This window comes from Calonectris borealis, chromosome 1 (genome assembly GCF_964195595.1).
Source record: "Calonectris borealis chromosome 1, bCalBor7.hap1.2, whole genome shotgun sequence".
NCBI lineage: Eukaryota > Metazoa > Chordata > Aves > Procellariiformes > Procellariidae > Calonectris > Calonectris borealis.
In genome coordinates this window covers 220,792,887-220,815,855 of record NC_134312.1, presented here as the reverse complement: position 1 = coordinate 220,815,855, position 22,969 = coordinate 220,792,887, and the positions used below count along the sequence as shown (strand labels likewise).

The window sequence follows — 22,969 nt, the reverse complement described above, 5'->3', positions numbered from 1 at the left end:
ATGGAGTCCCCTTGGGCACTATGGGAGATGGAGTCCCGTTGGGCATTGTGGGAGATGGAGTCCTCTTGGGGCATTGTGGGAGATGGAGTCCCTTGGGCACTGTGGGAGAAGGAGTCCTCTTGGGGCACTGTGGGAGATGGAGTCCTGTTGGGCATTGTGGGAGATGGAGTCCTCTTGGACATTGTGGGAGATGGAATCCCGTTGGGCATTGTGGGAGATGGAGTCCTGTTGGGCACTGTGGGAGATGAAGTCCTCTTGGGCACTGTGCAAATCTACCCAGCTGTACGTGTGCACAGCGTGTGTGCGTGTGCCCGCCTCTGTGCATGAGTGCGATCTGCGTGCACAGGTGCGTGCACGTCTGTGTGCAGGTGTGGGTGTCTCCCCTAGGGATGATGTCTGTAAGGCTGTGCCACACCCGTGCCAGTGCATTTCCGTGCTGTGCGCTGTCGTGCTGGTGCCATGCCATACCGTCCCAGCGCCATGCTGGCGCCAGTGCGGAGCCCGGCGGGGCTGTCTGGGACAGGGCTATCCCTAGCCCTGGGGACGGACCCACCACTGTCCTGGGGGTCCAGGGATTCCTGCAGTGGAGGGGCCTGGCCCTGTGGCCCCTCAAGCCCTGGGCGCTGGGGGCCCTCCGTCCCATCCGGCTCTGGCCTGTGGACTCCCTAGTGCTGGGACGGGTTGGGCTGAGAGTGGCGGGAAGCAGTGGCACAGGCAGGCGCAGGCGGGCACAGGGCGAGTTTATTGTGGCCAGAGCCGGGGAGCAGAGTGGGGAAATCCCAGGCTGGGCTGGGGGCATTTCGACCCCCCCCACCCCCAGCCTGCCAGGGCCCGAGGGTCCGTGGGGAGCCCCTGCCCCGTGTCCTCGCCCCCAGCCCAGCCTGGGCACGGCGTGGACCTGGGGGGCACTGGGGGTGCCGGGGTTGTGCGGGGGCTGGTGAGGCCCCGGGGCAGATGGGCAGGGGGGCGCACAGAGGCACTGGGGGTCCTGGAGCCTGGGGGTGCACAGAGGGTGCCAGGGCAGGCAGGGGCATGGGGAGTGCAGGCAGAGCCCGCGGGGCAGTGGGGGCCGGGGCGGCGGGCTCAGGGGGGTCCGAGACTGCTGACGGTGGTGTAGCTGAACTTGGAGAGTGAGGCGTTGGTGTTGGCCACCTCCTCCTCGAGCGGGCGATGTGGGCAGGCGCGGCGGCAGCTGGCGCAGGTGGCCAGGAAAGCTTTGCGGAAGCGGCGGTTCATGAAGCAGTAGATGAGGGGGTTGGCGCAGGCGGAGGTGTAGGAGAGGAGGTGGATGAAGGAGATGGGCGTCCCTGAGAGCGCCCGCTGGGCCGCCCGTGGGGCGAAGGCGCGCCATGTGTTGGCAGTGAAGATGGGCAGCCAGCAGAGGAAGAACATGGCCACGATGACCACCAGCATGCGGATCACGCGCCGCTTGGCCACCAGCTTCGCCTCCGAGCTGTTGATGCGCGCCCGGTCCTGCTGTGCGCCTGCCACACCCAGCGCCCGCAGCTCCAGCGCGCCGCCTGGCCGGGAGAGCTGCAGGTAGCAGCCGTCCCCCTCATCGCAGGCGGGCGCCGGCTCCCTGCTGCCGTTGTGCTGAGCTGTGGGGTGGAGGAGATGTTGTCATGGCCGTGGCACCGTGGGGATCCACACCACCCGAGGCCACAAGCGCATCCTCTGCTGGGACACAGCAGGGTGCCGGGACGGGATGCGGCACAGGGCCCTGCGCAGGGAGGGGTCCCCCGGGAACCCCCCAGCTGCGAGGACCCGGGGTGGGGGCTCAGCCCTCCCCCTTGTCCCGGGGCAGGGGGCTCTGTTTGTCACGCTGCGGGAAGCGAGGGCAGGGCTGAGAGGTGCCCCCAGCCCTGCCCCGTGCCAGCCTGGCCCCTCACCTGCAGCCTCCCCCTTGATGTCCAGCTCGAAGCGGATGCCTCGGTAGAGCTCGCGGGAGATAAGCCCATAAGCCACGATCATCACCATGCCTGGGATGAAGAAGAGGATGAGGAGCAGCAGGATGTACCTGGAAAACGCGGTGCCCATTGCTCAGTGGCCCCTCGCCAGCCCGGCCGCAGCAGCGGGGCCGGTGGGTGGCTGGACCATGTCGCCCCTCGTGCTGGGGTCCTGGGGGTGGGCGGGGGTCCCGGGGCCGACTCACCAGGCCTGCCGGACGTGCTCACTGGGCCAATCATGGGTGCACTGGCTGACAGGTGGGCGGTCGCCATGGGCGGGCACGGCACGCGTGGTGCTGTAGACGGCGTAGGGCAGCATGAGCAGTGCCGAGAAGAGCCAGGTGCTGGCGATGACCCGGCAGGCGTGCGAGCGCGTCTGCCAGACGCGGGACTGCAGCGGGTTGCAGATGGCACTGTACCGCTCGATGGCGATGGCCACCAGGCTGAAGGTGGAGACCGAGACGGAGATGCCTGTGGGCAGCGAGGGTCAGCGCTGTGGCGTGGCGCGGCTCGGCTCTCCCCCAGCCCCTGCCCGCCACCCCCTCATACCCATGAGGTAGGCCATGAGCTTGCAGATGGCCTCTCCGAAGACGAAGGTGCCCATGAGGTTGGGGACGAGTGTGAAGGGCATGCAGCAGAGCGCCAGCATCAGGTCGCTGAGCGCCAGGGAGAGCAGGAAGGAGTTGGTGACGGTGCGCAGGCGGCGGTTCAGGAGCAGCACGGCCACAACCAGGGCATTCCCGCAGACGCTCAGCACGAAGATCAGTGCGTACAGCAGGATGCGCACTGTCAGGTCCAGGTCTGCGGGCAGCATGGTCATGGGATGCCACGCGGGCACCCCGGCGGCACCCTGGCATGGGAGGGCAGCGTGGCTGGGGAGATGCCCCCCAGGCAGCTCAGGGGCACCCTGGCACAGGAGGGCAGCATGGCTGGGGAGATGCACCCCAGTGGCCCTCAGGCATCCTGGCACAGGTGGGCAGCGTGGCTGAGCTGGCCCAGGCACCTGGGCTCTTGCTGGCTCCAGCCGTGTCCAGTAGGCTCCATGAGGAACGGGCAGCTGGGCGCCCAGGTTCCCTCTGCGTGGCTGCCACCGCAGCGGACATGGGGTTGGGATGTCCCATCTGCCCCCCAGATCGGCTCTGTGGACATGTCGCCACCCGGGCTGGGCTCCAGCACAGGGGCACCCCGAGCTGGGTGGGTGCCAGGGCTGGAGCCACGGTGCTGCCCCCGCTGTGCCCTCCCCAGGCCGAGCCCTCGGACATGCAGGCAGGACGAGGCTGCCTGCGGCTGCCTCTGGGCCTCTGCCCTCCCGCCGCAGCGGGAACCCAGTGCCCGAGCCCCCGAGCCCCCGGCCACGCTGGGACGTGACCAGGGCTGTCCATTCCCTGGGGAGCCGAACAACAGCCGGTGCTGGTGCTGCATCCCTCCGCCCGGGCGTGGTGGGGTAGGGTTGGGTGGGGTGGGGGTCCTGGTCCTCGGCAGTGGGGCGGGGGTGCGGGGTGGGAGTGGCTGTGTCCTGTGGGGTCCCTGCCGGGGTCCCCCTCCGTCTTCCCACTGCCTCCCGGGCAGAGCCCAGCTCGGACCCCGGGCAGCCCCCGCCATGCTGGCCCCGCTGCCCGCCCTCTGTCCCTGTGCCAGGACCGCCGGGCAGTGCCCGTGCCGCATCCCTGCCGGACCGGGGCCGGGGACCGGGGCTGGGGAGAGCGGCTAGCGGGGCATGCCGGGGCCGGTGCGGCGGGATGGGGCGCACAGAGGGTATGGCGGGTGCTCCGGGCTGCACCGGGGCACGCAGGCAGGGAGCACCGGGGCGCACGGTGGGATGAACTGGGGTGCGCCGGGCAGGCAGGTGGGGTGCACGCGGGCTGCGCCGGGACACGCGGCGGCATGCACCGGGATGGACCGGGCAGGCAGACGAGGGGCACCGGGGTGCATCGGGCAGGCGGGTGCACCGGGAACGTCCCTCCCGTCCCGTCGCGTCCCGGTCTCACCTTTGGGCGCCGGGGGCCCGCGGAGGCCCCTGCGGAGGAGGTCACAGGCGGAGCCGTTCCCGGCGGAGCCGGTGCCGGTGGCGGAGCCGGAGCCGTTCCCCGGGCGGCAGAGCAGCTCCTGCAGCGACTCGTTGAGGCGCCGCGGGTCCATGGCGCCGGCGGAGCCGCCGTCAGAGCCGCCCCGCGCCCATCGCGCCCGCCCCGGCGGCGGCACCGGGAGGAGGCTCCGCTCCGCTCCGGAGCCGCCGGGAGAGTGAGCGGGGGCGGCGCCCGGCGCGGGCCGGGGCGGGGGCGCGGGGCGGGCCGGGGGCGGGGGGCGGCAGCGGGGAGCGGGGGGAGGTGGGGGGAGGCAGGGGAGTTCGCGGGGGGGCGCAGCGTGAGCGGGGGGATGCGGGGGCGCGGGGCGGAGGGCACGGGGGATATCGGCAGCGGGAGCGGGAGGGGAGGCGCGGAGACGCCGAGACCGGGCTGCAGCCGGAGCCGGCGGGGCCCCGGGCGGGCTTGGGGGGCTCAGGGTGGCTCGCACGGTGCTCGCCGGGGGCGTCCGCACAGCCACGTCCTGGAGCGCCCCTGGGGCACCGGGCGGCGGCGGCAGTCACCGGGCGGCTGTCACTGTGGTGCCTGCCACCGTGGTGGCGGTCACCGGGCGGCTGTCACCGTGGTGGCTGTCACCGGGCGGCGGTCACCGTGGCGGCTGTCACCGTGGTGGCTGTCACCGTGGTGGCGGTCACCGGGCGGCTGTCACCGTGGTGGCTGTCACCGGGCGGCGGTCACCGTGGCGGCGGTCACCGTGGCGGCGGTCACCGTGGCGGCGGTCACCGGGAGGTTGTGCCGGCGCCTGCGGCTGCTCCCTGCGGGTGCCCCTGGGGGAGGCACCGGGACTGGTGGACCCGAGCCGCCCCCCGGCTCCGGCCCCGGCTCCGGCCCCGGCCGCCCCCACCCCAGCCCGGCCGCCCCCGCCCGGTTCCTGCCGCCGCTTTCCCGGGAGCTCCCGGTGCCCCGCGCCGCCCCCGCCCCGGCACAGCCTCTGCCCACCCTCACCGTGCCGGGGTCCTGCTCTGTCCCGCCCCTGCGCCCTCCCCTTCCCCTTCTCCTTGTCCTATCCCTACCCCTACCCCTATGCCTACCCCTACCGCATCCCTATCCCTACCTCTGACCGTGCCCCTACCCCACCCCCATCCCTATCCCTATCCCCATCCCTATTCCTATCCCTATCCCTGTCCCTGTCCCTATCCCTATCCCTAGCCTTCCCCACCCCTGTCTTGTCCCTGTCCTGCCCCTGCCCCATCCCTGTCCCCATCCTGATTCCGATCCTGATCCCTGCCCCTGCCCCATCCCTGCCCCATCCTTGTCCCTATCCTGATCCCGATCCTGGTCCCAGTCCCTGCCCCAGCCCCAGCCCCATCCCTGTCCCGTCGCCGTCGCAGCGCTGTCCTGTTTTATCAACAACTCCTCGTTACTTAGCAACAGCTGTCAGTGTTACCTAGCAACGGTTGTCATTGTTACCTAGCAACGGTTGTCACTGTTACCTAGCAACGGTTGTCAGTGTTCTAGCAGCGATTGTCCCGGTCACCCAGCAGCTGCTGTCGCTGCTTGTCCCACTCCTGGGTAACCCTCAGCGCCAGCGGCCTGTCCCCCTTGCGCCCCATACCCCCGCAGGACCCCGGCCCCTGGTGGGACCTTGAGCCCTGGGGGGACCCTGCGCCCCAGAAGGACCCTGTGCCCTGGGGGGACCCCGGGCCCCACTGGGACCCTGCGCCCTGGGGGGACCCTCCACCCCTCTGGGACCCTGCGCCCCTCTGGGACCCTGCACCCCGGTGGCACCCTGCACCTTGGGGGGACCCTGTGCCCTGGGGGGACCTTGTGCCCTTGGGGGGTCCTGCACCTCTCTGGGACCCTGCACACCGGTGGGACCTTGTGCCCTGGGGGGACCCCGCGCCCCGGTGGGACCCTGTGCCCCTCTGGGACCCTGCATCCCGGTGGTACCCTGCGCCCTGGGGGGACCCTGCGCCCTGGGGGGACCCAGTCCCCCAGTGGGACCCTGTGCCCCAGCAGAACGCCCCAGCGTGGCAGGACCCGCTCCCTGTGCAGGACCTGCTCCCCCGGCAGGCCGCCGCAGCCGGCACTCGAGGCGCTCGACGCGCAGTGCCAGCTTGAAGGCGCTGGACTCAAGCTGGGCCAGCAGCCGGGCTGCCTGGGTCTGCAGCCCCTCCAGGGCCATCTCCAGCGCCTCTGCCCGGTGCTCGGCCTCCTCCGCTGCTGCTGCCGCCGCTGCCTCGGCGTGCACGTCCAGCTTGCCCATGCGCAGCAGGAGCTCGCGGCCCTTGGCCTCCATCATGGCCCGGGCGCTGGGGAACTCGACCAGCACCTCCGCCAGGTCCTCCTTGGAGAGGCAGAAGAGGTCCGAGTAGCCGATGCTCATGATGTTGGCTGTGCGCCGATTCCCCGAGGTGTTCCCTGGGGAGGTGGGGGCTGTGGTGAGGCCAGGGAGGCCGGGGGGCCGCGGTGGGGTGCGGCGGGGCAGGGGGTTCACCTTTGATGTTGATGAGGCTGATCTCTCCAAAGTAGAGCCCCTCGCCCAGGACGGCAAGCTGCGTGATGCCGTCCTCCGCCACCACGGCCAGCCGCCCCTCACGGACGAAGTACATCTCACGCCCCACGTCGCCCTTGCGGCAGACGAACTCGCCGGGGCCGAAGACCTGGGGCCGCAGCCGCAGCACCAGCTGCAGCAGCACGCCGTGCTCCCAGCTCTGGAAGAGGCTGACGCGGCGCAAGGCTGGGAGGTGGACGCTGGCCGCCACCTCAGCCCGCAGCCCCCGCGGCAGGTGCCGCAGCACCGCCCGCTCTGCTGGCAGCTTCTGCTGCGACCGCAGGTGGTAGTGCCAGGAGGCCACCCGCCGTGCCAGCCGCCCGCCTGCGCCCTGCGCCCGCAGGTAGCGCCGCACCGGCTCAGGGTCGGGGTAGAAGGCGGCATCGGCCGCGTTCATGTTGGAGATGACGGAGCTGATGCTGCCTGTGATGGTGGCGAAGCCCAGCACGGCCAGGAGGAAGCCGGCGGTGACGAAGAGAAACTCCTCCTCATGCCGGGGCTCCGGCGTGTCACCCACAGTGGCGAGGATGAGGGTGGAGAAGTAGAAGCTGTGGAGGTACTGCCGCAGCGGGCGGGCGAAGCCAGGGCTGCTGGCGTTGGGACAGACCCAGGCGTCGGTGCCCAGCCCCAGCCGGGCTGAGAGGGCGAAGTAGAGGCAGCCATTCCAGTGGATGGCGATGAAGACGTAGAGCATCAGCTTGGCGATGCGGAAGGCATTGGGGTGGGCCGTGCGCGTCTCCCGGCGGTCGAAGGCCTCAAAGAGCCGCGGTGCCCGCAGGCAGCGGTTGGCACGCACCGCCGGCACCCCCAGCCCCAGGCACAGGTAGAGCAGGTCGGTGGGCAGCACTGCGGCCACATCGCAGGGGAAGGCCGGGGAGCGCAGGTAGCGCTGCCGGATCCGGCCACGGTCCCGCACCAGGATGCCATCCTCCAGGAAGCCTGGGGGGCAGCGGGTCAGGACCCGGATCACTTGGCAGGGGGCATGCTGGCACAGAGGGGTCTCCCAGCGAGGGGGGTCCCTGAGTGAGGTATGATGGGCTTGGGGTGGCGCAGGGTTTTCCCGTGCCAGGAGGAGGTTGGTGGCGGAGGACTGGGTGGGAGGCTGGGACGGGGTGCAGGGGGGTCCCTGGGCCTGATTGTCCCAGAAGGGACCCCAGGACGGATGTCCTGTGGGATGTCGCTGTGGGCTGTGGGTCCCCTGTGCTGCCCGGTGGGCTGAGGGGCTCAGTGGCGGGTGCTGGAACTCCAGAGTGCGCACCCAGGCCCACCCCCCTGTGCTGGCTGTGCCAGCTGGGTGGGGGGTGTGTGTGCGTGTGTGTGTGCATGTGTGTGCACCTGATGGTCTGATGTCAGATGTGTGCACGCGCATGTGTGTGTGTGTGCATGTAGACATAGGCATGCACATGCATTTGCACGTGATGCATGGCTGTTTGCATGGAGCTGTGAATGCACACATACGCCTGTGCACGTGTGTGCACACAAACACGTCTGTGCACACAAGTTAATGTGCATTTGTGTGTGCAGTCACAGGCAGTCATGGGGCAGGTGTGGGGCAGGCGTGGGGCAGGCTGTTGTGGGGCAGGCAGGGGGCTGGGGCGTGGCCGGGGCATGGCAGGGGCACCACAGGGCATGGGCACTGACCGGTGTGGAGGCGCACGGCGATGTCCAGCAGGTAGAGCGCGTCACAGAGGTAGTCCAGGCTCAGCCACAGCACTGCGTGCTGCTCCTGCAGGTCGGGGAAGCAGGACCTGGCAGCACGGGCGGCGTCACTGGGGCTGCGACAGTGCTGATGGGTGCCAGGACGCCCCGTGCCCCCACCCCAGCCCCCGGGGCCCACCCTTGCCATGGGCGCCAGGGGCCTTCGGCAGCAGTTCCCACCCCGCGCGCGCCCGGGCACCTGCAGATGAGGATGATCCAGTTGTAGAGGATGGGCAGCGCCACGATGCTGATCCACCAGTAGTACCAGTCTCCGGAGGGGTCCAGGGTCCAGCTCCAGGGTACGGCGGCGCTGCTGGGGGAGGCAGAAGGACCTCAGGGCTGCCCCGTCCTGGCTGGCTGCAATCCCTGCCCGGCTGTGCCGGCCCCTGCCAGCCCCACACTGTGCCCTTGCTGCTGGCAGCTCCTCAGCTCAGCCGGCCCCTTGCAGTGGCACAGGGTGCTCCGCGCCCGCAGCCCCCATGGGACTGAGGGGGGTCCCTGCCACGCGCTCCCATTCCGGGCCCCACGGCAGGAAGCTGTGCCATGCTTACCCCGAGGCATGTCCGGTGCCGGTGGCAGGCTTGGCTGTGGCGACAAGCCCGGTGGTGCCGTGTGGCTGGGACCGAACCTGGCGGCGGGACAGGAGGGAGCTGAGGCTGTGCATCCTGCACCGCGAGTCTGGGCGCTGGTGAGGGTCCTGCACTCAGTACCAGGCACCCAGTGGGTGCTGCAGCCCAGCCACAGCACTGAGCGCAGTCCCTTGGCGGGACCCAGCCGCGTGGCTCCGCCAGTGCTGGGCGCATCCTGGCAACGCGGGACTCCCCAGGGTGCTCACCGGCCCACCGGGACGCCAGGGCTGCAGACAGCCGCGTCTCAGGCCACACCAGGCATGCCGGGGCGGCAGAGCCATCGCCTGGCTCTGCTGGGGACTGTGGCAGACTGGAGCGGGGACGTGCTGCGGGGTGGCGTGGGAGCCCCTGGGCCGAGTTTGGGTGCAGATGGGCAGAGCCGGATCCTGGCCATGCTGCTGGCCAGTGGGGGCACGCGTGGCCCGTTCAAAACAACCGCCTCCAGGGTCAGGGGTACTCTGGGCGGGGGTGCAGGCTCCAGCTCCGGGGCTGTGTGAGGTGGCAGGGCCAGATGGGCACAGGGGCTCGGTGCCAGCGCCAGGCTGATGGGTGCTGGGGGACCCTGGATTGCCCATGGAGGTGGCGCTGGGAGAGCTGGCCCCAGGTCCGCAGGGCAGGGATACCTGCCAGAGCGGGCACCCCATATCCCTGGGCAGTGGGAGCCACAGTTCATGGCTGGGTGCGGGTGCTGTGGGGGGCACCGCGCCCAAGGGAAGGTGGGAACAGGGACAGGGGCACCGTGCAGAGTGCCGGGGGTGGTGCCCAGTGCCCGGTACAGGGTGTCCCCAGTGCGCGGCACAGCCGGGTGCCTGGTGCAGGTGGGCACAGCGGGGTCTCGGTGCACCGTGCAGCCTGATTGCCCATGACCAGGGCGGTGCCTGGTGCCTGGTTGCAGTGCCCGGGGCTGTGGGGCAGTGATGGTGCCCCGTGCCTGCTGTCGGGGCTGTGCCTGGTTCTTGGTACAGGGGCAGGGCCCCAGAACTGCCGCAGTGCTGGTATCTGCCGCCCCCTGCCCGGGGCCAGGGGCAGGCTGCGGTGCCCGATGGCCGGTGCCGGGCAGTGCCCTCTGCAAGAGGCTGTGGCAGTTCCCGCTTCCCGGTGCATTGTGCCAGAGTGGTGTCCGGTACACGGGTGCCCGGTACAGGGGTTACACGGTGCAGGGGTTACACGGTGCAGGGGTTACACGGTGCAGGGGGGTACCCGGTGCGGGGGCGGGTTACACGGTGCAGGGGTACCTGGTGCAGGGGGGTTACGCGGTACAGGGGTGCCCGGTGCAGGGGTTACGCGGTACAGGGGTGCCCGGTGCAGCGGGGTACCCGCTACAGGGATTCCCGGTTCCCGCGCGGCCGAGCCCGCCCCCGGCAGCCCTCGGCCCACCCGACCCTGTGGTAGTACAGGCCCCGCCCCCGAGCCCGCCCCGGAAGCGGCGCAGCCAATTAGCGCTCCGGAGCGGCCGGCGCAGCCAAGCCCTGGGAGGGCAGGCCCCGCCTATCGAGGCGGGCGGGGCGGTGCCGTGGGCGCGGCGGGCGGGGCCGTGGGCGGGGCCTGCGCGGCCGGTGCGTCGGGCGGCGGCGGGAAGATGGCGGCGGGCGCGCGGGGCCCGCAGCGGGGGCGGCCGGTGAGCGGCGGGGGCGGCGGGACCGGGGTGGGGCGGCGGGACCGGGGGGGGGCCGCCCGCCGTCGGGCCCGGCGGGGCCGGTCTGGGCTCGGCGGGGCCGTGCCGGGCGCCCTTCTGCCGGCTGGAGCGGGGCGCCCGGGCCGCCGCCTGCCCTTGGCCGTGCAGGGCTGCCCGGCTCCTGGGTGTCCCCGTGCGGGGGGCCGGGCCGCGTCCCCTTGGGGGCCGCGGTCCCGGGGGTACGTGGGTGCCGGGAGCCGGGGAGCGGCCGGGCCGGGGCCTGGGCTGGGCCGCGCTGCCGTGGGTGCGGAGGGGCGGCGGGGCCGGGCCGGGCCGGGCCGGGCCGGGCCGGGGGGGATCGGGGGGGGCGGGGCCCCGCGTCCGACGGCTGCTCTCCCTTCCCAGGTGCGGCGCTGATGACACGGGACCCGCCGCGACCTTGACCCCAGGTAGGCGGCGCTCCCGGGGCCGGGGGTCCCGGCCCCGCCGTGCCCCCAGGGCGGGAGATGCCCGGGGTGGGCAGCAGCTCCCACGGCGCTGGGGGGCCCGGGCCCGGCCCCGGCTGGGGGGGGCCGGCAGTCCTGGGCACCCCGGGTGCGATGTCCGCCCGGCACCGGGGCCGTGCTGACCTGGTGGGTGTCTCTGCGCCGGAGGGGCTGCGGGGCCCCGTCGCGGTCGGACGGACTTGCTGTCCTGCCCGTGCTTTCTGGCGCCGACCCCGCGGAAGCGCCCGGCTCTTGGGCTCCTGGTTGCTGCTGTTGCCGGCCCCTGCCCTGGGATGAGTGGTTTTGGGTGGGATGGTGCCGGCCGGCAGCGAGATGGGGCCGAGCTGCCGGCCTGGTGCCTCTGACCTGGCGGTGAGTGTGGGTGCAGGCAGCCGGCTGCGGGGTGGCCTTCGACCTTGCCAGGAGCAGCAGCAGCTCCCCACCATGTGCCTGCGGTTGCCCCGCGGTGAGCAGGGTGAGCCCCGCGCCGTGCCCCCATCTCCTGGGGTGCAGAGGAGGGGGCTGGTGCCTACTGGGCGCAGAGGTGGACCGAAATACTCCCTGCCTGCCGCTCCCGGGAGCCGCTGGGAGCCCATCTCTGCCTGCGCTGGTGCACGGGTCGGGGGCCAAGGTGGGTGGCCGTGCCCCCAGCATCCCTGCCCTTGCTGCGGCAGCACCCCGTCTGCCTCCCTGTGTCCCCGGCCACTGGACATTTGCTGCCCGTTGGAAGAGCTGCCTGTGGGCAGGACCTGCCTCCTCTCCCGGGAGGGTGCTCTCCTGCAGCCGGGACACCTCACTGCAGACCGTCCCGGGAGGCTGGTGCTGGCGGGCAAAGGACGGGCTCCTGGTGCACGGGCAGGCTCGGCAGCACCATGCTGTGCCCCGGTGGGTCTCGGCTGGTGGCTGGGTCCGCTCCGCATGTGGTGGGGAGCTGAGGCTGGGGCGAGGATGGAAAAGGTGCCAGGACGGAGCTGGCAAGTCCCGGCTTGGGGCCGTCGCATGGCAGACGGGTCCCTTGCCAGCCCGGCCACGGGTGCCTGCCCTTGCACTGGCTGCATGGCTATGGCTGTCCCCTGGTGTGTGACATCCTGGAGGTGCTGCTGGGCTTTGCCTTCCTGTCCCCACCTTGGTGATTGCTTTGGTCTGCTCTGGTTCGTCGTCTGCCCCACTTCACCAGCTCCTGCGAGGGGCTCGTATGGTGACATCGTGCCGGGCAGCCTGACTGCAGCCTGGTGTGGGGCATGAGCCGCGGTGCCGGTGTGCTGGGTGCTGCCCCTGCCCGAGGCCGGTCTGCACGGGGGCTCATCCCGGTGTGCTGGCCTTCAGCGAGGTCTAACTTTAGCAACTGCAGTCAGACCTCACCCGTGCTGGAACGGGACGCCCGTTGTGCCGTGGTACAAATATGTCTGGCCAGTGTCTGAACCGCAGGAGAGGCATGCGCCTGCCGCCGGCATCGCTGTGCTCGACTGCCTGGGGACTTTGTCACCCTCCTTAACGTGCTTTGAGAAGGCACCGAGGCCCTGCACTGCCCGTGTCGGCTTTCGGCTGTCCTTGCTCCGGCCCTGCTGCCATCGACTTCCTTCTTTCTGCCTTTTGCGGTTTGGGTTTTCTTTAATGGCCGCTTTCATTTCCCTCCTGCCGTGGGACCTCCTCTGCCCCTTCTGCCGTGGGGCCGTATCCCAGCCCACCTTCTCCTTGTGATGTGCTTCGTATTGGCTTCTTGCTGGTCCTTGATGAGCCCCGGGGTGTGTGTGCTGTCGGTGGGGCTGTCGTGACTCGCCATGCCGTGGGGCTGCGTGGTGCAGGGCTGCTCCCGGCCCACTGGCAGGGCTGCTTCTGGCTCAGAGGCCGGAGCCGTGCCCTGTCCCGGCACAGGGGCAACACATGCTGGCTGCTCTTGATCACATCCCCTGCACCGGGCTGCCATCCCCAGGGAGGGCTCTGCGCCTGCCCCAGCACACTCTGGCATGCTTGCTGAACTTGGCACGCGTGGCACCCAGCCCCACTCCAGCTGTCCCCGCGGTGCGTGCTGCCCGGCTGCCTGGTGAGGTTATTTCTGACAGGGCCGGGCAGCTGGGGCTGCCGGTGCAGGGGGCTGCTGGCACGGGGGCTGCTGGCGGCGGCTCTCCGCGCTGTTGCTCTTTCCACATGCTGCTGCGGGGGTGCTGGCGGGGTCCCACACGGGTGCAGGGGCTGTGGGATGGGTGCTGCGGGGCTGCAATGGCTTCTCTGGGGCCAGCCCCCACCCCAGGCTCCCTGGTGACCCCGGCAGCGGCGGCGGGTGCAGGCAGCCGGCTCTCAGGGCAGCATGGTGCTCTGTGCCCGTGCCTATCCCCATGCCATGGTGGGACCAAGCAGTGGGGGGGTGCCAGGGTACAGGGCCTTATAAATATCCCCGCTGGCTCCCCGGCAGCAGTGTCGTGCCGCACTGTCTGTGGGTGCACCGCCGGTGCTGCCGCAGCCGCCAGGCTGGGCTTTCCACCTTTTTAAAGACTGATGCTGCCAGTGCCCCCGTCCCTGGGGTGACGGTGGCATTGGGGCCAGTGGGAGCCCCATCCTGCACGCTGCCTCGGCCGTGGTCGGTGCCGCTTGCGGCACGGCTTCGTGCCGTGCAGCCCGTCGGCCCTTGTACCGGGTGAGCTCACGTTAGCGGCACTGAGGATTTCACTTTGAAAAGTGCCTCCTCCCAAGATGCTCCTGCCTGGGGGTCCTGCCTGTGCACCCCTGGCCTCGGGGCCTCCGCTCTGGAGGCAGCTGGTGCCTCCCCAAAGGGCTCCGGCTCCGTGTACTGGTCCCTCGGCCCTCCCCTGTGCCCCGGCTGCTGGCGCCCTGCCCGCACCCCTCTCCCTGCTCGGCCTCCTGTGACCCCCCCACCTTGGGGAGGGGGTCAGCCCCAGCCTGCTTGCGCGTCCCACCACAGGCTCTGGTTTTGATGGCAGCTTGCTGTTGCAGCCTCGCTGTCCCCAGCTTCCTTGCTGCAGGGCAGGGAGTGTGTGCCGGGAGCGGGGTGTGCCGGAGCTGGATGGGCTGGAGCCAAGGCGTTGGCTGGGCTGGAAGAGCAGACCCTGGGCTGGGCGGGCCAGGGGAGGTGCCAGTGTCGGTGCTGGTGCACGAAGCCCCGTCCCCACCACAGGACTGCCGGCGGTTCTGGGTGGGGACAGGGGATCCCACCTCCAAGGGACGGGGACAGCCCCGCGTCGCTGGCCTCACGCAGGCGGCAGGGGTATCTGCTGCTCCCCATCGCCATCACGGTGGTGGCAGGGCCGGTGACAAGGCCTGAGACGCTGCAGTCAGGGGGAAGATGCTGAGTGGGGACCTCTGCTCGGTGTGAGGGGTCTGTGGGCATCCCCCCTCCCCAGGCAGTGGCTCCGGGGACACCTCCTTCCCCTCCCTGCCTTTGCATGGCACCCGTGGTGCAGCCGGGTGTTGGGGGCTGCTATCAGGCCAGGCCCCTGCTGTAGTTGTCGGGGGGCCCGTGACTCCCGGGCTGGCTGCTGCCAAGCCATCGGTCCCGCCGGGTGTGCGGCGTGGGGGTGGGTGTCTGTCCCGGCTGGGTGCCGGGTGCTTCCCACACACCCGGGCTGGGCGCCGCAGGCTGGGTCAGCTCCCGGGTTCAAAGTACGGAGCTGGGTGTGGAGGCAGGGCCGGCAGCCAGAGCCCTCCTGGCCTGTGCTGCCCTGGCACACTCGCCCTTCCTCTTCCCCGGCCCAACTCCCGGCGCTCCGGCACTCCTTCCTCTTGCCAGGCCCGGGGTCAGCTGGCCCCTTCCACGGCGGGCGTCGTTTTGGGGCCAACATGGGGCTGGCAGCGCCTTGTGGGGCAAAGCCACTGGGTGCGGTGCTGCCGCCGGCTCCTGCGTGACACCGGGGAGCTGCGGCCCCGCGGCCCCGCTCGCCGAGGTAGGTGATGTGCCTGCTCTGCCCCGACCCAGGGCTCTGCCCAGGGTTGCGGGACGGTGTCGGCACCAACTTTGTTTCCACGTGCTCCCTGCCTCCTCCGGCCCAACTTGCTGCGGCGCTCCCTGTCCCGCTCAGCGGTGCCGTGCCACAGCCATGTGGCTGCACCAGCCTTGGCTCTGGGGCTGGCACTGCGCTGGCTGCGTGCCGTCCTGGCACTGCTCAGCCCTCGAGGGCTTCCCCAGCACCTCCCCGCCGGCCTTGCTCCTCCTGCGGTGACCTGCTGGTGACGCGCCGGTGGCCATGGCTGAGCTGGCAGTGCCTGGCGGGGTGGTTGCTGCCTGTCCCGGCGAGGGGTTGCCCCTGCACTGCTCCCCTCCTGTGTTCTCCGCCTGCCTGTCCTGTGGCCAGCGTGGCAGCTCTGGCTCTGGGACGGCGCGGCAGCCCCACGGCGCTGCCGTCCCAGCCGCCCAGGCACCCCAGGATGATGCTTCTGCAGGGCACCGGCTGTCCTCGGCCAGGGTCCGTCCCCCGCTGCCAGGCTGGCAGGACCGCGGCCGTGCCAGCCCGGCCAAGACAAACACGGGGGTGCGGGCAGCATCACTGCCTGCCGTGGCCCCGTCCCGGAGCGGGAGCAGCTTCCCCGGCTGGCGCCTCTGGGTGCCGGGTCCCCCTTGCGAGGGGCAGGGTTTGGTAGCGGAGGGCGATGCAGGCAAACGGGCAGCTGCCTCCAGGCGAGGCAGGGCCGGGAGCTCGGGGACCGGTAGGACAGGGCTGGTGCATTCGCCAGCCTTACCACCGTGGGGAAGGATTGGAGCGGGAGGGCCCTGGGCTGGGCTGGGTGTGTCAAGGGTGAGCCAAAACGATCCTGTACATCCCACCGACGTGGTGGGATGTGCTGCCGGGCCCCGGCTGCCGACTGCTTGCCCTCCCTCTCATGCCCCACCCCCTGGGCATGGGGTCGAGTGCCCTGGCAGCGCCGGGTGCCCCCCAGGATCCTGCAGGCTCTGAGCCCCCGCTCTCCCCACAGCCCAGCCCGGGGTGGCAGCAGCATGGAGAGAGGGGCCCCGCAGCCTGCCCGCTCCCCCGTGCCCCCGCGGCACTGCCAGGCAGCAGTCGGATCCGTCCCGGCCCGCGGGGCGCCCCACCACTGCCCGTGACCATCCCCCACCCTGCCGATGGAGAGGATGAGCTGGCTAAGCAAGCTGAACCCGCGGGCGGCTGGGCAGCGTGCCCCCCGCAGCGCCAGCCTGCAGAGCCCCGTCACGGCCGACCCCGAGACCTGCCTCATGGTCTTCAAGAACCACTGGTCGCAGGTGAGCTGGGGCGTGGGGCCGGCAGCGGGGCCACCCCTGCCTAGCACTCAGCGCTGCCGTGCTCCCCCCCAGGTCCTGCGCATCCTGGAGCGGCGCGGCTGCAAGCCGGCCCCCGACGACCTCAGTGCCGTGCGCAACAACACCTACCAGATGCTGAACCTGCTGGCAGAGGACCGGCCGCGGGGGGAGGCGGCCCAGGGGCCCATCCTGGAGTTCGTGGCCTCGGAGAATCTGCTGGAGCGGCTGCTGTGCTGGCACCTGCAGGGTGACTTCACCGAGGAGCGCAAGGTGGAGCAGCTGAAGCTCTACGAGATGCTCATCAGCCAGGCCCGGCAGCCCCTGCTGCGGCACAAGCCGGTGCTCACGCCGCTGCTGCGGCTGCTCAGCCTGTGCGCTGAGCCCACCTCCGCCCCGCTGGAGAACAGCCTCGTCCTGCTGCTCAACCAGCTCTGCGTCTCCGTGGCCAAAGAGCCCTCCATCCTGGAGCTCTTCTTCCACAGCCACACGGACCAGGGCCCTGCCAACCTCATCATCTTCTCCCTCCTCATCCCCTTCATCCACCACGAGGGCGTCCTGGGGCAGCAGGCCAGGGACGCGCTGCTGCTCATCATGGCGATGTCCGCCAGCAACCACGCTGTGGCCAAGTCCATCACCGACAACTCGTACTTCTGCCCGGTACGGCTGGGGGTGGCCGGGCTGACCTGGCGCGATGCGCCCCCCTCCCTGGAGCGGTGCCAGGACTCGGCCGGTCCCCAGGAGCTCTGCTGCCGATGCAGGGTTGGGTTTGGCTGTTGGGGCAGGCGCCGCAGCTGTCCCTGGAGGAAGGTCCTGCCCTGCCTGGGCTGTGGAGCAGGGAGGGCTTGGAGATGGAGGCTGTGGTGGTGGGCTGGGGACAAGGGGACCAGTACCCTGGGGACAGTAGGGGACGTAGGGCCCAGCAAAGCTCCCCCGCTTTGAACTGGGATGGAGGAGGGCAGGTTTCCCCGTGGGACTGGTGTTTGGAGGAGGATGGCTGGGTCCAGTGGCTGGACCAGGCAGAAGCAGGGCAGACAGGGCTGGTGCCAGGGCTCCATGGCGTGTGCTGGGACAGTGCTGCAGGCATCTGCACCAGCTTTGTTCCTGCTGCCGCTCTCCTTCCTGCCCCAGCTCCGGCAAAGCGCAGCTCCTGTCCCGTCCGCACACTGGCTGGGCCAGGGTTGTGGTGGGTCTGTACAAGCTGCTGTGCTGGGCGGGACCTCCCGGGTGGGCTCGGCCGAGGGGGCACCGCGGCGGCCGTCCCTGTGCAGGCTGCCCCGTGCTGCAGCTTCCTGGCGGGGGAGGCAGAGCCCGGGGGGCGGGTCAGGGGGAGCTGAGTGCCTGTCCCCCCAGGTCCTGGCCACGGGCCTGAGCGCCCTGTACTCCTCCCTGCCCCGCAAGATCGAGGTGCGGGGGGATGACTGGCACTTCCTACGCCGCGAGGACTGGATCGGCGTCTCCTCCCTCGTCCTCTTCATGAACTCGCTGGAGTTCTGCAATGCTGTCATCCAGGTAGGGCTTGGGGGCCGCCAGCCCTGCGCGGGGCTGGCCGCAGCCCTGACCCCCCCTGCTCTGCAGGTCGCCCACCCCCTCGTGCAGAAGCAGCTGGTGGACTACGTCCACAACGGGTTCCTCGTGCCCGTCATGGGGCCGGCGCTGCACAAGGTGAGAGACCTCCCTGCAAAGGGCACGAGGCTGCCTGCTGGCCCAGGCAGGTTTCCTCTGCCAGCGCGGGTGGGCACAGCCCCCACAGGTGCCCACGTGGCCCAGCCCCGCGCTGAGCTGCTGCCGCCCGCAGACCTCCATCGAGGAGATGATTGCCAGCACAGCCTACCTGGACCTGTTCCTGCGCAGCGTCAGTGAGACGGCCCTGCTGAAAACCTTCCTGCGCTTCGTCCTGCTGCACCGCCATGACAACAGCACCATCCTTGACACCCTCGTGGGCCGCATCAACAGCAACTCCCGGGTGAGAGGCGCTGGGCTGCACCCACGGCCCCCCGAGCTCCTGCCCCGGTGTGGGGCTGCCCCATGGGCTCCTGCCCGGCCATGGCACTGCCCTCCTGCCCCATGGGACTGCCCGGCCACGGCGCTGCCCTCCTGCCCTGCTGCGGCTCCCTCACCTCCAACTTGTCCCCAGCTCTGCATGGTGTCCCTGAGCCTCTTCCGGACGCTGCTCAGCCTCAACTGCGAGGATGTCATGCTCCAGCTGGTGCTCAGGTAACCTGCCCCGTGCCACTGGCGCGGGGAGCCAACCTGCCGCTGCCCCGTGCCCAGGGAGGCTCCTCTGGGACGTGGCCTGGAGTGTCACCCCCACCCGTGCATGTGGGGTAGCTGTGTCTTCTGCCCCGCTGCCAAAGGCATTGGGGTCCAGCAGGGCCCCCCTGTCCCCACCACGTCCCGCTCCCCTGCGCGTGGTTTCCCTGCGTTTGGCCTCTGCCCGCGGCCCCCGCGTGCAGCCCTGCGCCCCCCCAGGTACCTGCTGCCCTGCAGCCACGTCATGCTGAGCCAGAAGCGGGCGGTCAGGGACCTGGATATCTACGGGAAGACGGCCGCCAAGTTCCTCTCCCTCATCCCACGGTGCTGCCGTCCCGAGAGCCTGCCGCCGCCCAACCGGGAGGAGGAGCACGCTGCCTGGTCCAAGGGTACGGTACCGGGGTCCCCGCGCCCCCTCGGGGCCGCAGCCATGGGGGGCCGTGTCACATGGCTGCCGCCTCCCATTCTGGCTCCACGCTGAGCCCCCTCCATGCCGTCGCCCGCAGGCCACGGCAGCCCCAACGTGGACACCTCCTCGGTGGTGACGGTGCCGAAGCCCTCCACGCCCTCCCGGCTCTCCTTCTTCATGCGGCAGCAGAGCGCAGCCCCTGAGGTGGCCAGTCCGGCACCGTGCTCCCCCGGCACGCCGTCCGGCAGCCCCTGCCACCGGGCTGGCAGGTGGGAGGAGGTGTCGGAGCTGGACAGGAACTACCTGGAGTACCTGCGGGATGCGCGGCGCAGCATCGACCGCTGTGCCTGGGCCTGCCGCGTCTGGTCGGCCCCCTATGATGGCGAGGAGCCCAGCGCCGGCGGTGCCACCCCCCCGCCCGATGGCAGCCCCCCGCTCGGCCCCGACTGCCTCGGTGCCCCGCGCCCCCCAGGGCCCCCCACCCCGCGGACTAAAAAGCGGGGCCTGCCGGAGGAGGGGGCGAGGGACGGGCAGGGGGGGCCCCCCAGCAGCAGTGGCAGTGGCGAGCCTGGCGTGGGGAGGCCCAGCCCCGTGGCCCAGGACTCGGGGACTTTGGTGAACGGGGCACATGGGCCGGCAGAGCTGGGCCAGCCTGAGGGAGATGTGGCGGTGAAGAAGGTGCGCCGGAGCCCCCAGGGCGAGGGCGATGGCACGGGGGCCCCCCCAGAGCGGGAGCACCGGCTGGTCCCAGCGCAGAACGGGGCTGTAGTTCCCCCGGCATCCCAGCCACAGCCCCTGGGCTGGGAGCCGCTGCCCTCAGTGGACTCGCTGATCGAGGAGCTGCTGGCCCGGGTGCCAGCTGAGCCCAACGGGGCCGGTGTCACCATCGAAGCCTTCACTGAGGAGCTGCAGGAGATCGAGGCTGAGATGAAGAACGGTGGCGGCGGGGCCCTGCCCACCCTCCAGGAGCCCCCCGAGGCACCCCTGAGCCACGAGGAGGAGGAGGCCTTTGCCAGCTTCGCCGCCCTGCCCGAGGGGGATGCCACGGGGCGGGGGATGCCGCGGCCGCCAGACCCCCTGGCCCAGCTGGTGGCCAGCCCGCCGCGGGCGGTGGGGCCGCCCCCCAGCCAGCCCTTCACAGGTGGGGCCGCGGGGCTGATGCCGGTGCTGGGGGGGTCCTGCTGCCCGTGGCCCTGCCCAACGTGACCCCCCCCATCTGCAGGCCCCTTTGTCTCGGTGCTGTTTGGGAAGCTGGAGAACATGCTGCACAACTCGCTCTACGTCAACTTTCTGCTGACGGGGCTGGTGGCCCAGCTGGCCTGCTACCCCCAGCCCCTGCTGCGCTCCTTCCTCCTCAACACCAACATGGTCTTCCAGCCCAGTGTCAAGTCCCTGCTGCAGGTACGCCCTGGGGCGGGCAGGGGGTCCCCCAGGACCCCCGTGTGGTGCCCAGCCCTGCCTGGGGCCGGCCGTCATGGCGTTCCCTTGCCCTACAGGTCCTCGGCTCGGTGAAGAACAAGATTGAAAGTTTTGCCGCGAGCCAGGAGGATTTCCCGACTCTGCTCTTCAAAGCCAAGAAGTACCTGATCGCCCGGGGGAAGCTGGACTGGTCGGACGTGCCTGGCGCAGTGCCCTCCCTGCGCCGCGCCGAGACGCTGGGTGAGGGCTGGCAGGGCTGCTGGCGGCATGGCATTGAATGGCGGACTGGGGGCTGCATTCTACGAAGGGCTAGGTGTCGTACAGAGGGCTGGGGGCTGCACGTGGCATTGCACGGAGGGTCCGGGGTGGCAGGGAGGGCTGGGGGCTGCACGTTGCCTTGTACAGAGGGCTGGGGGCTGCTCCCTGCAATGCACTGAGGCCGGGGGCTGCGTGCACAGAGGGCTGAGGGTGGTATGGAGGGCTGGGGGCTGCAGGGAGGGCTGGGGGCTGCCTCTCCCTGGGTGCTGGGCCGGGGGTCTGGGCCATTGGCGCAGGACTGACCCGATCCCCCCAGTGAAGAGCCGGAAGCCGTCCATCGGGGAGCTGATCCTGCGGCACACCAACAGCCCGACGCGGGCACGCCAGGCAGCACAGCTCGCCTTCCAGCACGTGCGGGACGGGCAGGTGCTGCAGGCACTGGCCGGGGCCTCCCTCTTCCGCGGCTCGGCTGAGCGGCAGAGTGAGGCGCTGCGCGTCAAGAACGCCGTCTACTGCGCCGTCATCTTCAGCGAGTTCCTGAAGGAGCTGGCGGCCATCGCCCAGGCCCACGCCGTCACTTCCCCCTTCCTGACTGAGCCCCCCGAGGAGTGACCCACCCCCGGCTGACGGCTTTTTAACCACCCCAGGACACGGACCTTTTTAATTTATTGGGGACTAACGTTTGGCTGCAATACGTACAGGAGTGACCGGCAGCCCGCTGCCCCCGCGGCTCGTGGGGCGGCAGGGCAGGACCCTGGGTGGCCCCGGGAGCGGCGGCGGGGGCTTGGTGGGGGTGCGGGGCAGGCTGGCTCTGCCTCCCTTTGCCTCCCGCTGCTCCCTGGGGGCCGCGCGTACCGTGGGGCCATGCTCCCGCATGGACCCGGGGTGCGGGGGGTCCCTGGCCTTCCAGGACGTCCCAGTCCTGCTGTCAGCTGTCGCCCACCCAGCCCCTCTCTGTGCAACATCTGCCACCCGCCTGTGCCACAGGGCCCCCAGGGGTGTGAGACTGCGGGGGCCGGGGCGCAGCGGAGCCGGGGCAGTGCATGAGGGGGGCTGCGTGTGTCTGTGCTGTGTAAAAACCCTTCTGTAATAAAGGGTCTGGTTGAGGGCATCGCCTGGTGCTGCCTGTGCTGCTGCCGGGGCAGGAGGGGGCTGGGCTGGGCTGGACACTGGGGTACCCCCCAGCATGGCCGGGTTGTGGGATGGGTCACCAACGGGCAGACGGCAGCACCCGGCTGCAGCGCCCGGTCAGGCTGCGTTGGGGCGCCCGGTGCTGCGTGGCCTCGGTGTTGGACACTGGGCAGTGCAGGCTCGGGAGCTGGGTGGCCCTGGGAGGGGCTGTGGGTTCCCTGGGGCGGAGGGCAGCTTGACCCGCACAGCACGGGGGCCTGGCGCTGCTCTGTCCCCACTGTCCTGGTCAGGTGCCCCCAGGCACGCTGCTGGCCTGGGACACGTCCTGCATTGGGGTGCTGTGCTTCCCCCACCCCGGGCACCCTGTGTCTGCCCTCCCGGCCCCCTCTTCTGCCCTGGGGGGCTTGTGCCTTGGGTCACCTGTGACCCCCTCCCCTAGGCGCTGGCCCCCAGCAGCACCCTGAGCCCCCCGTGCCCCACACCCAGGTGCTGGCCCCACATGAGGGGGATGAGGCTGTGGCAGGTCGTGGTGTTTATTGGTGGTGTACAAACATCTGCAAAGTGCTGGGGCCACGGGGCACCATGAGCGCCTGAGCCGACACCGGCCCGGTGGGGGCTCGGCTCAGGCAGCGGGGTGGCAGACCAGGCTCCCAGGCCCGCCGCATAAGGCTGGGGGGACACTGGTATGATGGGGACAGCCAGGGCGTCCCCTGCCCCGGCGCAGGGTCTCAGCCTGCTCCCCCAAGCAGGGGCACAGGCACCCCCAGAAAGGGGATGCTTTGGGGGCTGGCGCCGGGCACTGCTCACTGCTGGGGAGAGGGGACCTCAGCCTGTCCGTCTGTCTGTCCATCTCACATCCAGGCGCTTTGCTCCGAGCACCTCCATCTGCATCCAGCTGTGGACAGAGCAGGGAGGGTGAATGTGGGGCTGTCCACTCCCCTGTGGGGTCCCCCTGTGCCGAAGTTCTCGGACACCCAGGTGAGCATCCACCCTCACCCCTTCCCCACACCCGGGCCATGGGGGTGCCCGTGGGAGAGCGGGGATGGGGCCATGATGCTGCACCCCCTGCCCCCCCCAATCCCCCCACTGCCCCCCCCCAGCCCCCCACCTTCAGAGGGGGGCCTCCTTCCTGCAGCTGCAGGTGGGCCCCTTGAACTGCAGCTTCAGTGCCTGCTCGAGGTGCAGCTGGGGTCTAGCGCAGTGATGGCGAGCAGGGGCTGCTGCAGCCCCACATGCTGTGGGGGTGGTGGGGGCGCGGGGGACCCAGGAGAGTGGCCACGGGGCAGCGAGCGCTGCTGGAGCCGCTGGGTGAAGCTGTGGC

The 22,969-nt window shown here is 70.9% G+C and overlaps 3 protein-coding genes across 7 annotated transcripts; 1 reads left to right on the top strand and 2 right to left on the bottom strand.

The window, feature by feature from the left end:
- Positions 1–741: 741 nt before the first annotated feature.
- On the bottom strand, positions 742–4,085 carry CCKBR (cholecystokinin B receptor). The gene is made up of 5 exons (XM_075140685.1): positions 3,935–4,085; positions 2,496–2,747; positions 2,153–2,417; positions 1,890–2,017; positions 742–1,598 (listed from the first exon to the last, which is right to left on the bottom strand). Exons 1-5 carry the CDS (start codon positions 4,083–4,085, stop codon positions 1,084–1,086), a joined length of 1,311 nt encoding a protein of 436 aa, XP_074996786.1. The 3' UTR covers positions 742–1,083.
- Positions 4,086–4,690: 605 nt separating this feature from the next.
- Positions 4,691–8,886, bottom strand: CNGA4 (cyclic nucleotide gated channel subunit alpha 4). Its single transcript, XM_075146812.1, has 6 exons — positions 8,774–8,886; positions 8,422–8,535; positions 8,166–8,272; positions 6,468–7,463; positions 5,597–6,391; positions 4,691–4,785 (listed from the first exon to the last, which is right to left on the bottom strand). Exons 1-6 carry the CDS (start codon positions 8,884–8,886, stop codon positions 4,691–4,693), a joined length of 2,220 nt encoding a protein of 739 aa, XP_075002913.1.
- A 1,511-nt stretch (positions 8,887–10,397) lies between these two features.
- Positions 10,398–21,628, top strand: FHIP1B (FHF complex subunit HOOK interacting protein 1B). 5 transcript variants are annotated; one of them, XM_075140545.1, is made up of 13 exons: positions 10,399–10,469; positions 10,872–10,915; positions 15,878–16,163; positions 16,236–16,838; positions 17,532–17,690; positions 17,757–17,843; positions 17,977–18,144; positions 18,316–18,395; positions 18,651–18,820; positions 18,938–19,981; positions 20,063–20,241; positions 20,337–20,499; positions 20,834–21,628. In XM_075140545.1, exons 3-13 carry the CDS (start codon positions 16,026–16,028, stop codon positions 21,127–21,129), a joined length of 3,087 nt encoding a protein of 1,028 aa, XP_074996646.1. In that variant the 5' UTR covers positions 10,399–10,469; positions 10,872–10,915; positions 15,878–16,025; the 3' UTR covers positions 21,130–21,628. The 5 variants fall into 5 exon arrangements, with proteins under 5 accessions (XP_074996647.1, XP_074996646.1, XP_074996648.1 ...); XM_075140547.1 differs by lacking the exon at positions 15,878–16,163; XM_075140543.1 differs by having other exon boundaries at positions 15,878–16,838.
- The last annotated feature ends 1,341 nt before the right edge of the window (positions 21,629–22,969 follow it).

What these genes read in the sequence shown, in the direction of transcription:
- CCKBR (XM_075140685.1), bottom strand. Translation starts at nt 4,085, where the DNA reads ATGGACCCGCGGCGCCTCAACGAGTCGCTGCAGGAGCTGCTCTGCCGC. An exon ending in GAGCACGTCCGGCAGGCCTG is followed by an intron (nt 2,018 to 2,152) that starts GTGAGTCGGCCC and finishes CGCGTTTTCCAG; the next exon opens with GTACATCCTGCTGCTCCTCA. An exon ending in CATCAAGGGGGAGGCTGCAG is followed by an intron (nt 1,599 to 1,889) that starts GTGAGGGGCCAG and finishes TCCACCCCACAG; the next exon opens with CTCAGCACAACGGCAGCAGG.
- CNGA4 (XM_075146812.1), bottom strand. Translation starts at nt 8,886, where the DNA reads ATGCACAGCCTCAGCTCCCTCCTGTCCCGCCGCCAGGTTCGGTCCCAG. An exon ending in CAGCCTCATCAACATCAAAG is followed by an intron (nt 6,392 to 6,467) that starts GTGAACCCCCTG and finishes CCACCTCCCCAG; the next exon opens with GGAACACCTCGGGGAATCGG. An exon ending in AGGTCCCACCAGGGGCCGGG is followed by an intron (nt 4,786 to 5,596) that starts GTCCTGCGGGGG and finishes GGGCACCCGCAG; the next exon opens with GGAGCAGCCGCAGGCGCCGG.
- FHIP1B (XM_075140543.1), top strand. Translation starts at nt 16,026, where the DNA reads ATGGAGAGGATGAGCTGGCTAAGCAAGCTGAACCCGCGGGCGGCTGGG. An exon ending in GCATCAACAGCAACTCCCGG is followed by an intron (nt 18,145 to 18,315) that starts GTGAGAGGCGCT and finishes ACTTGTCCCCAG; the next exon opens with CTCTGCATGGTGTCCCTGAG. An exon ending in GCACGCTGCCTGGTCCAAGG is followed by an intron (nt 18,821 to 18,937) that starts GTACGGTACCGG and finishes CGTCGCCCGCAG; the next exon opens with GCCACGGCAGCCCCAACGTG.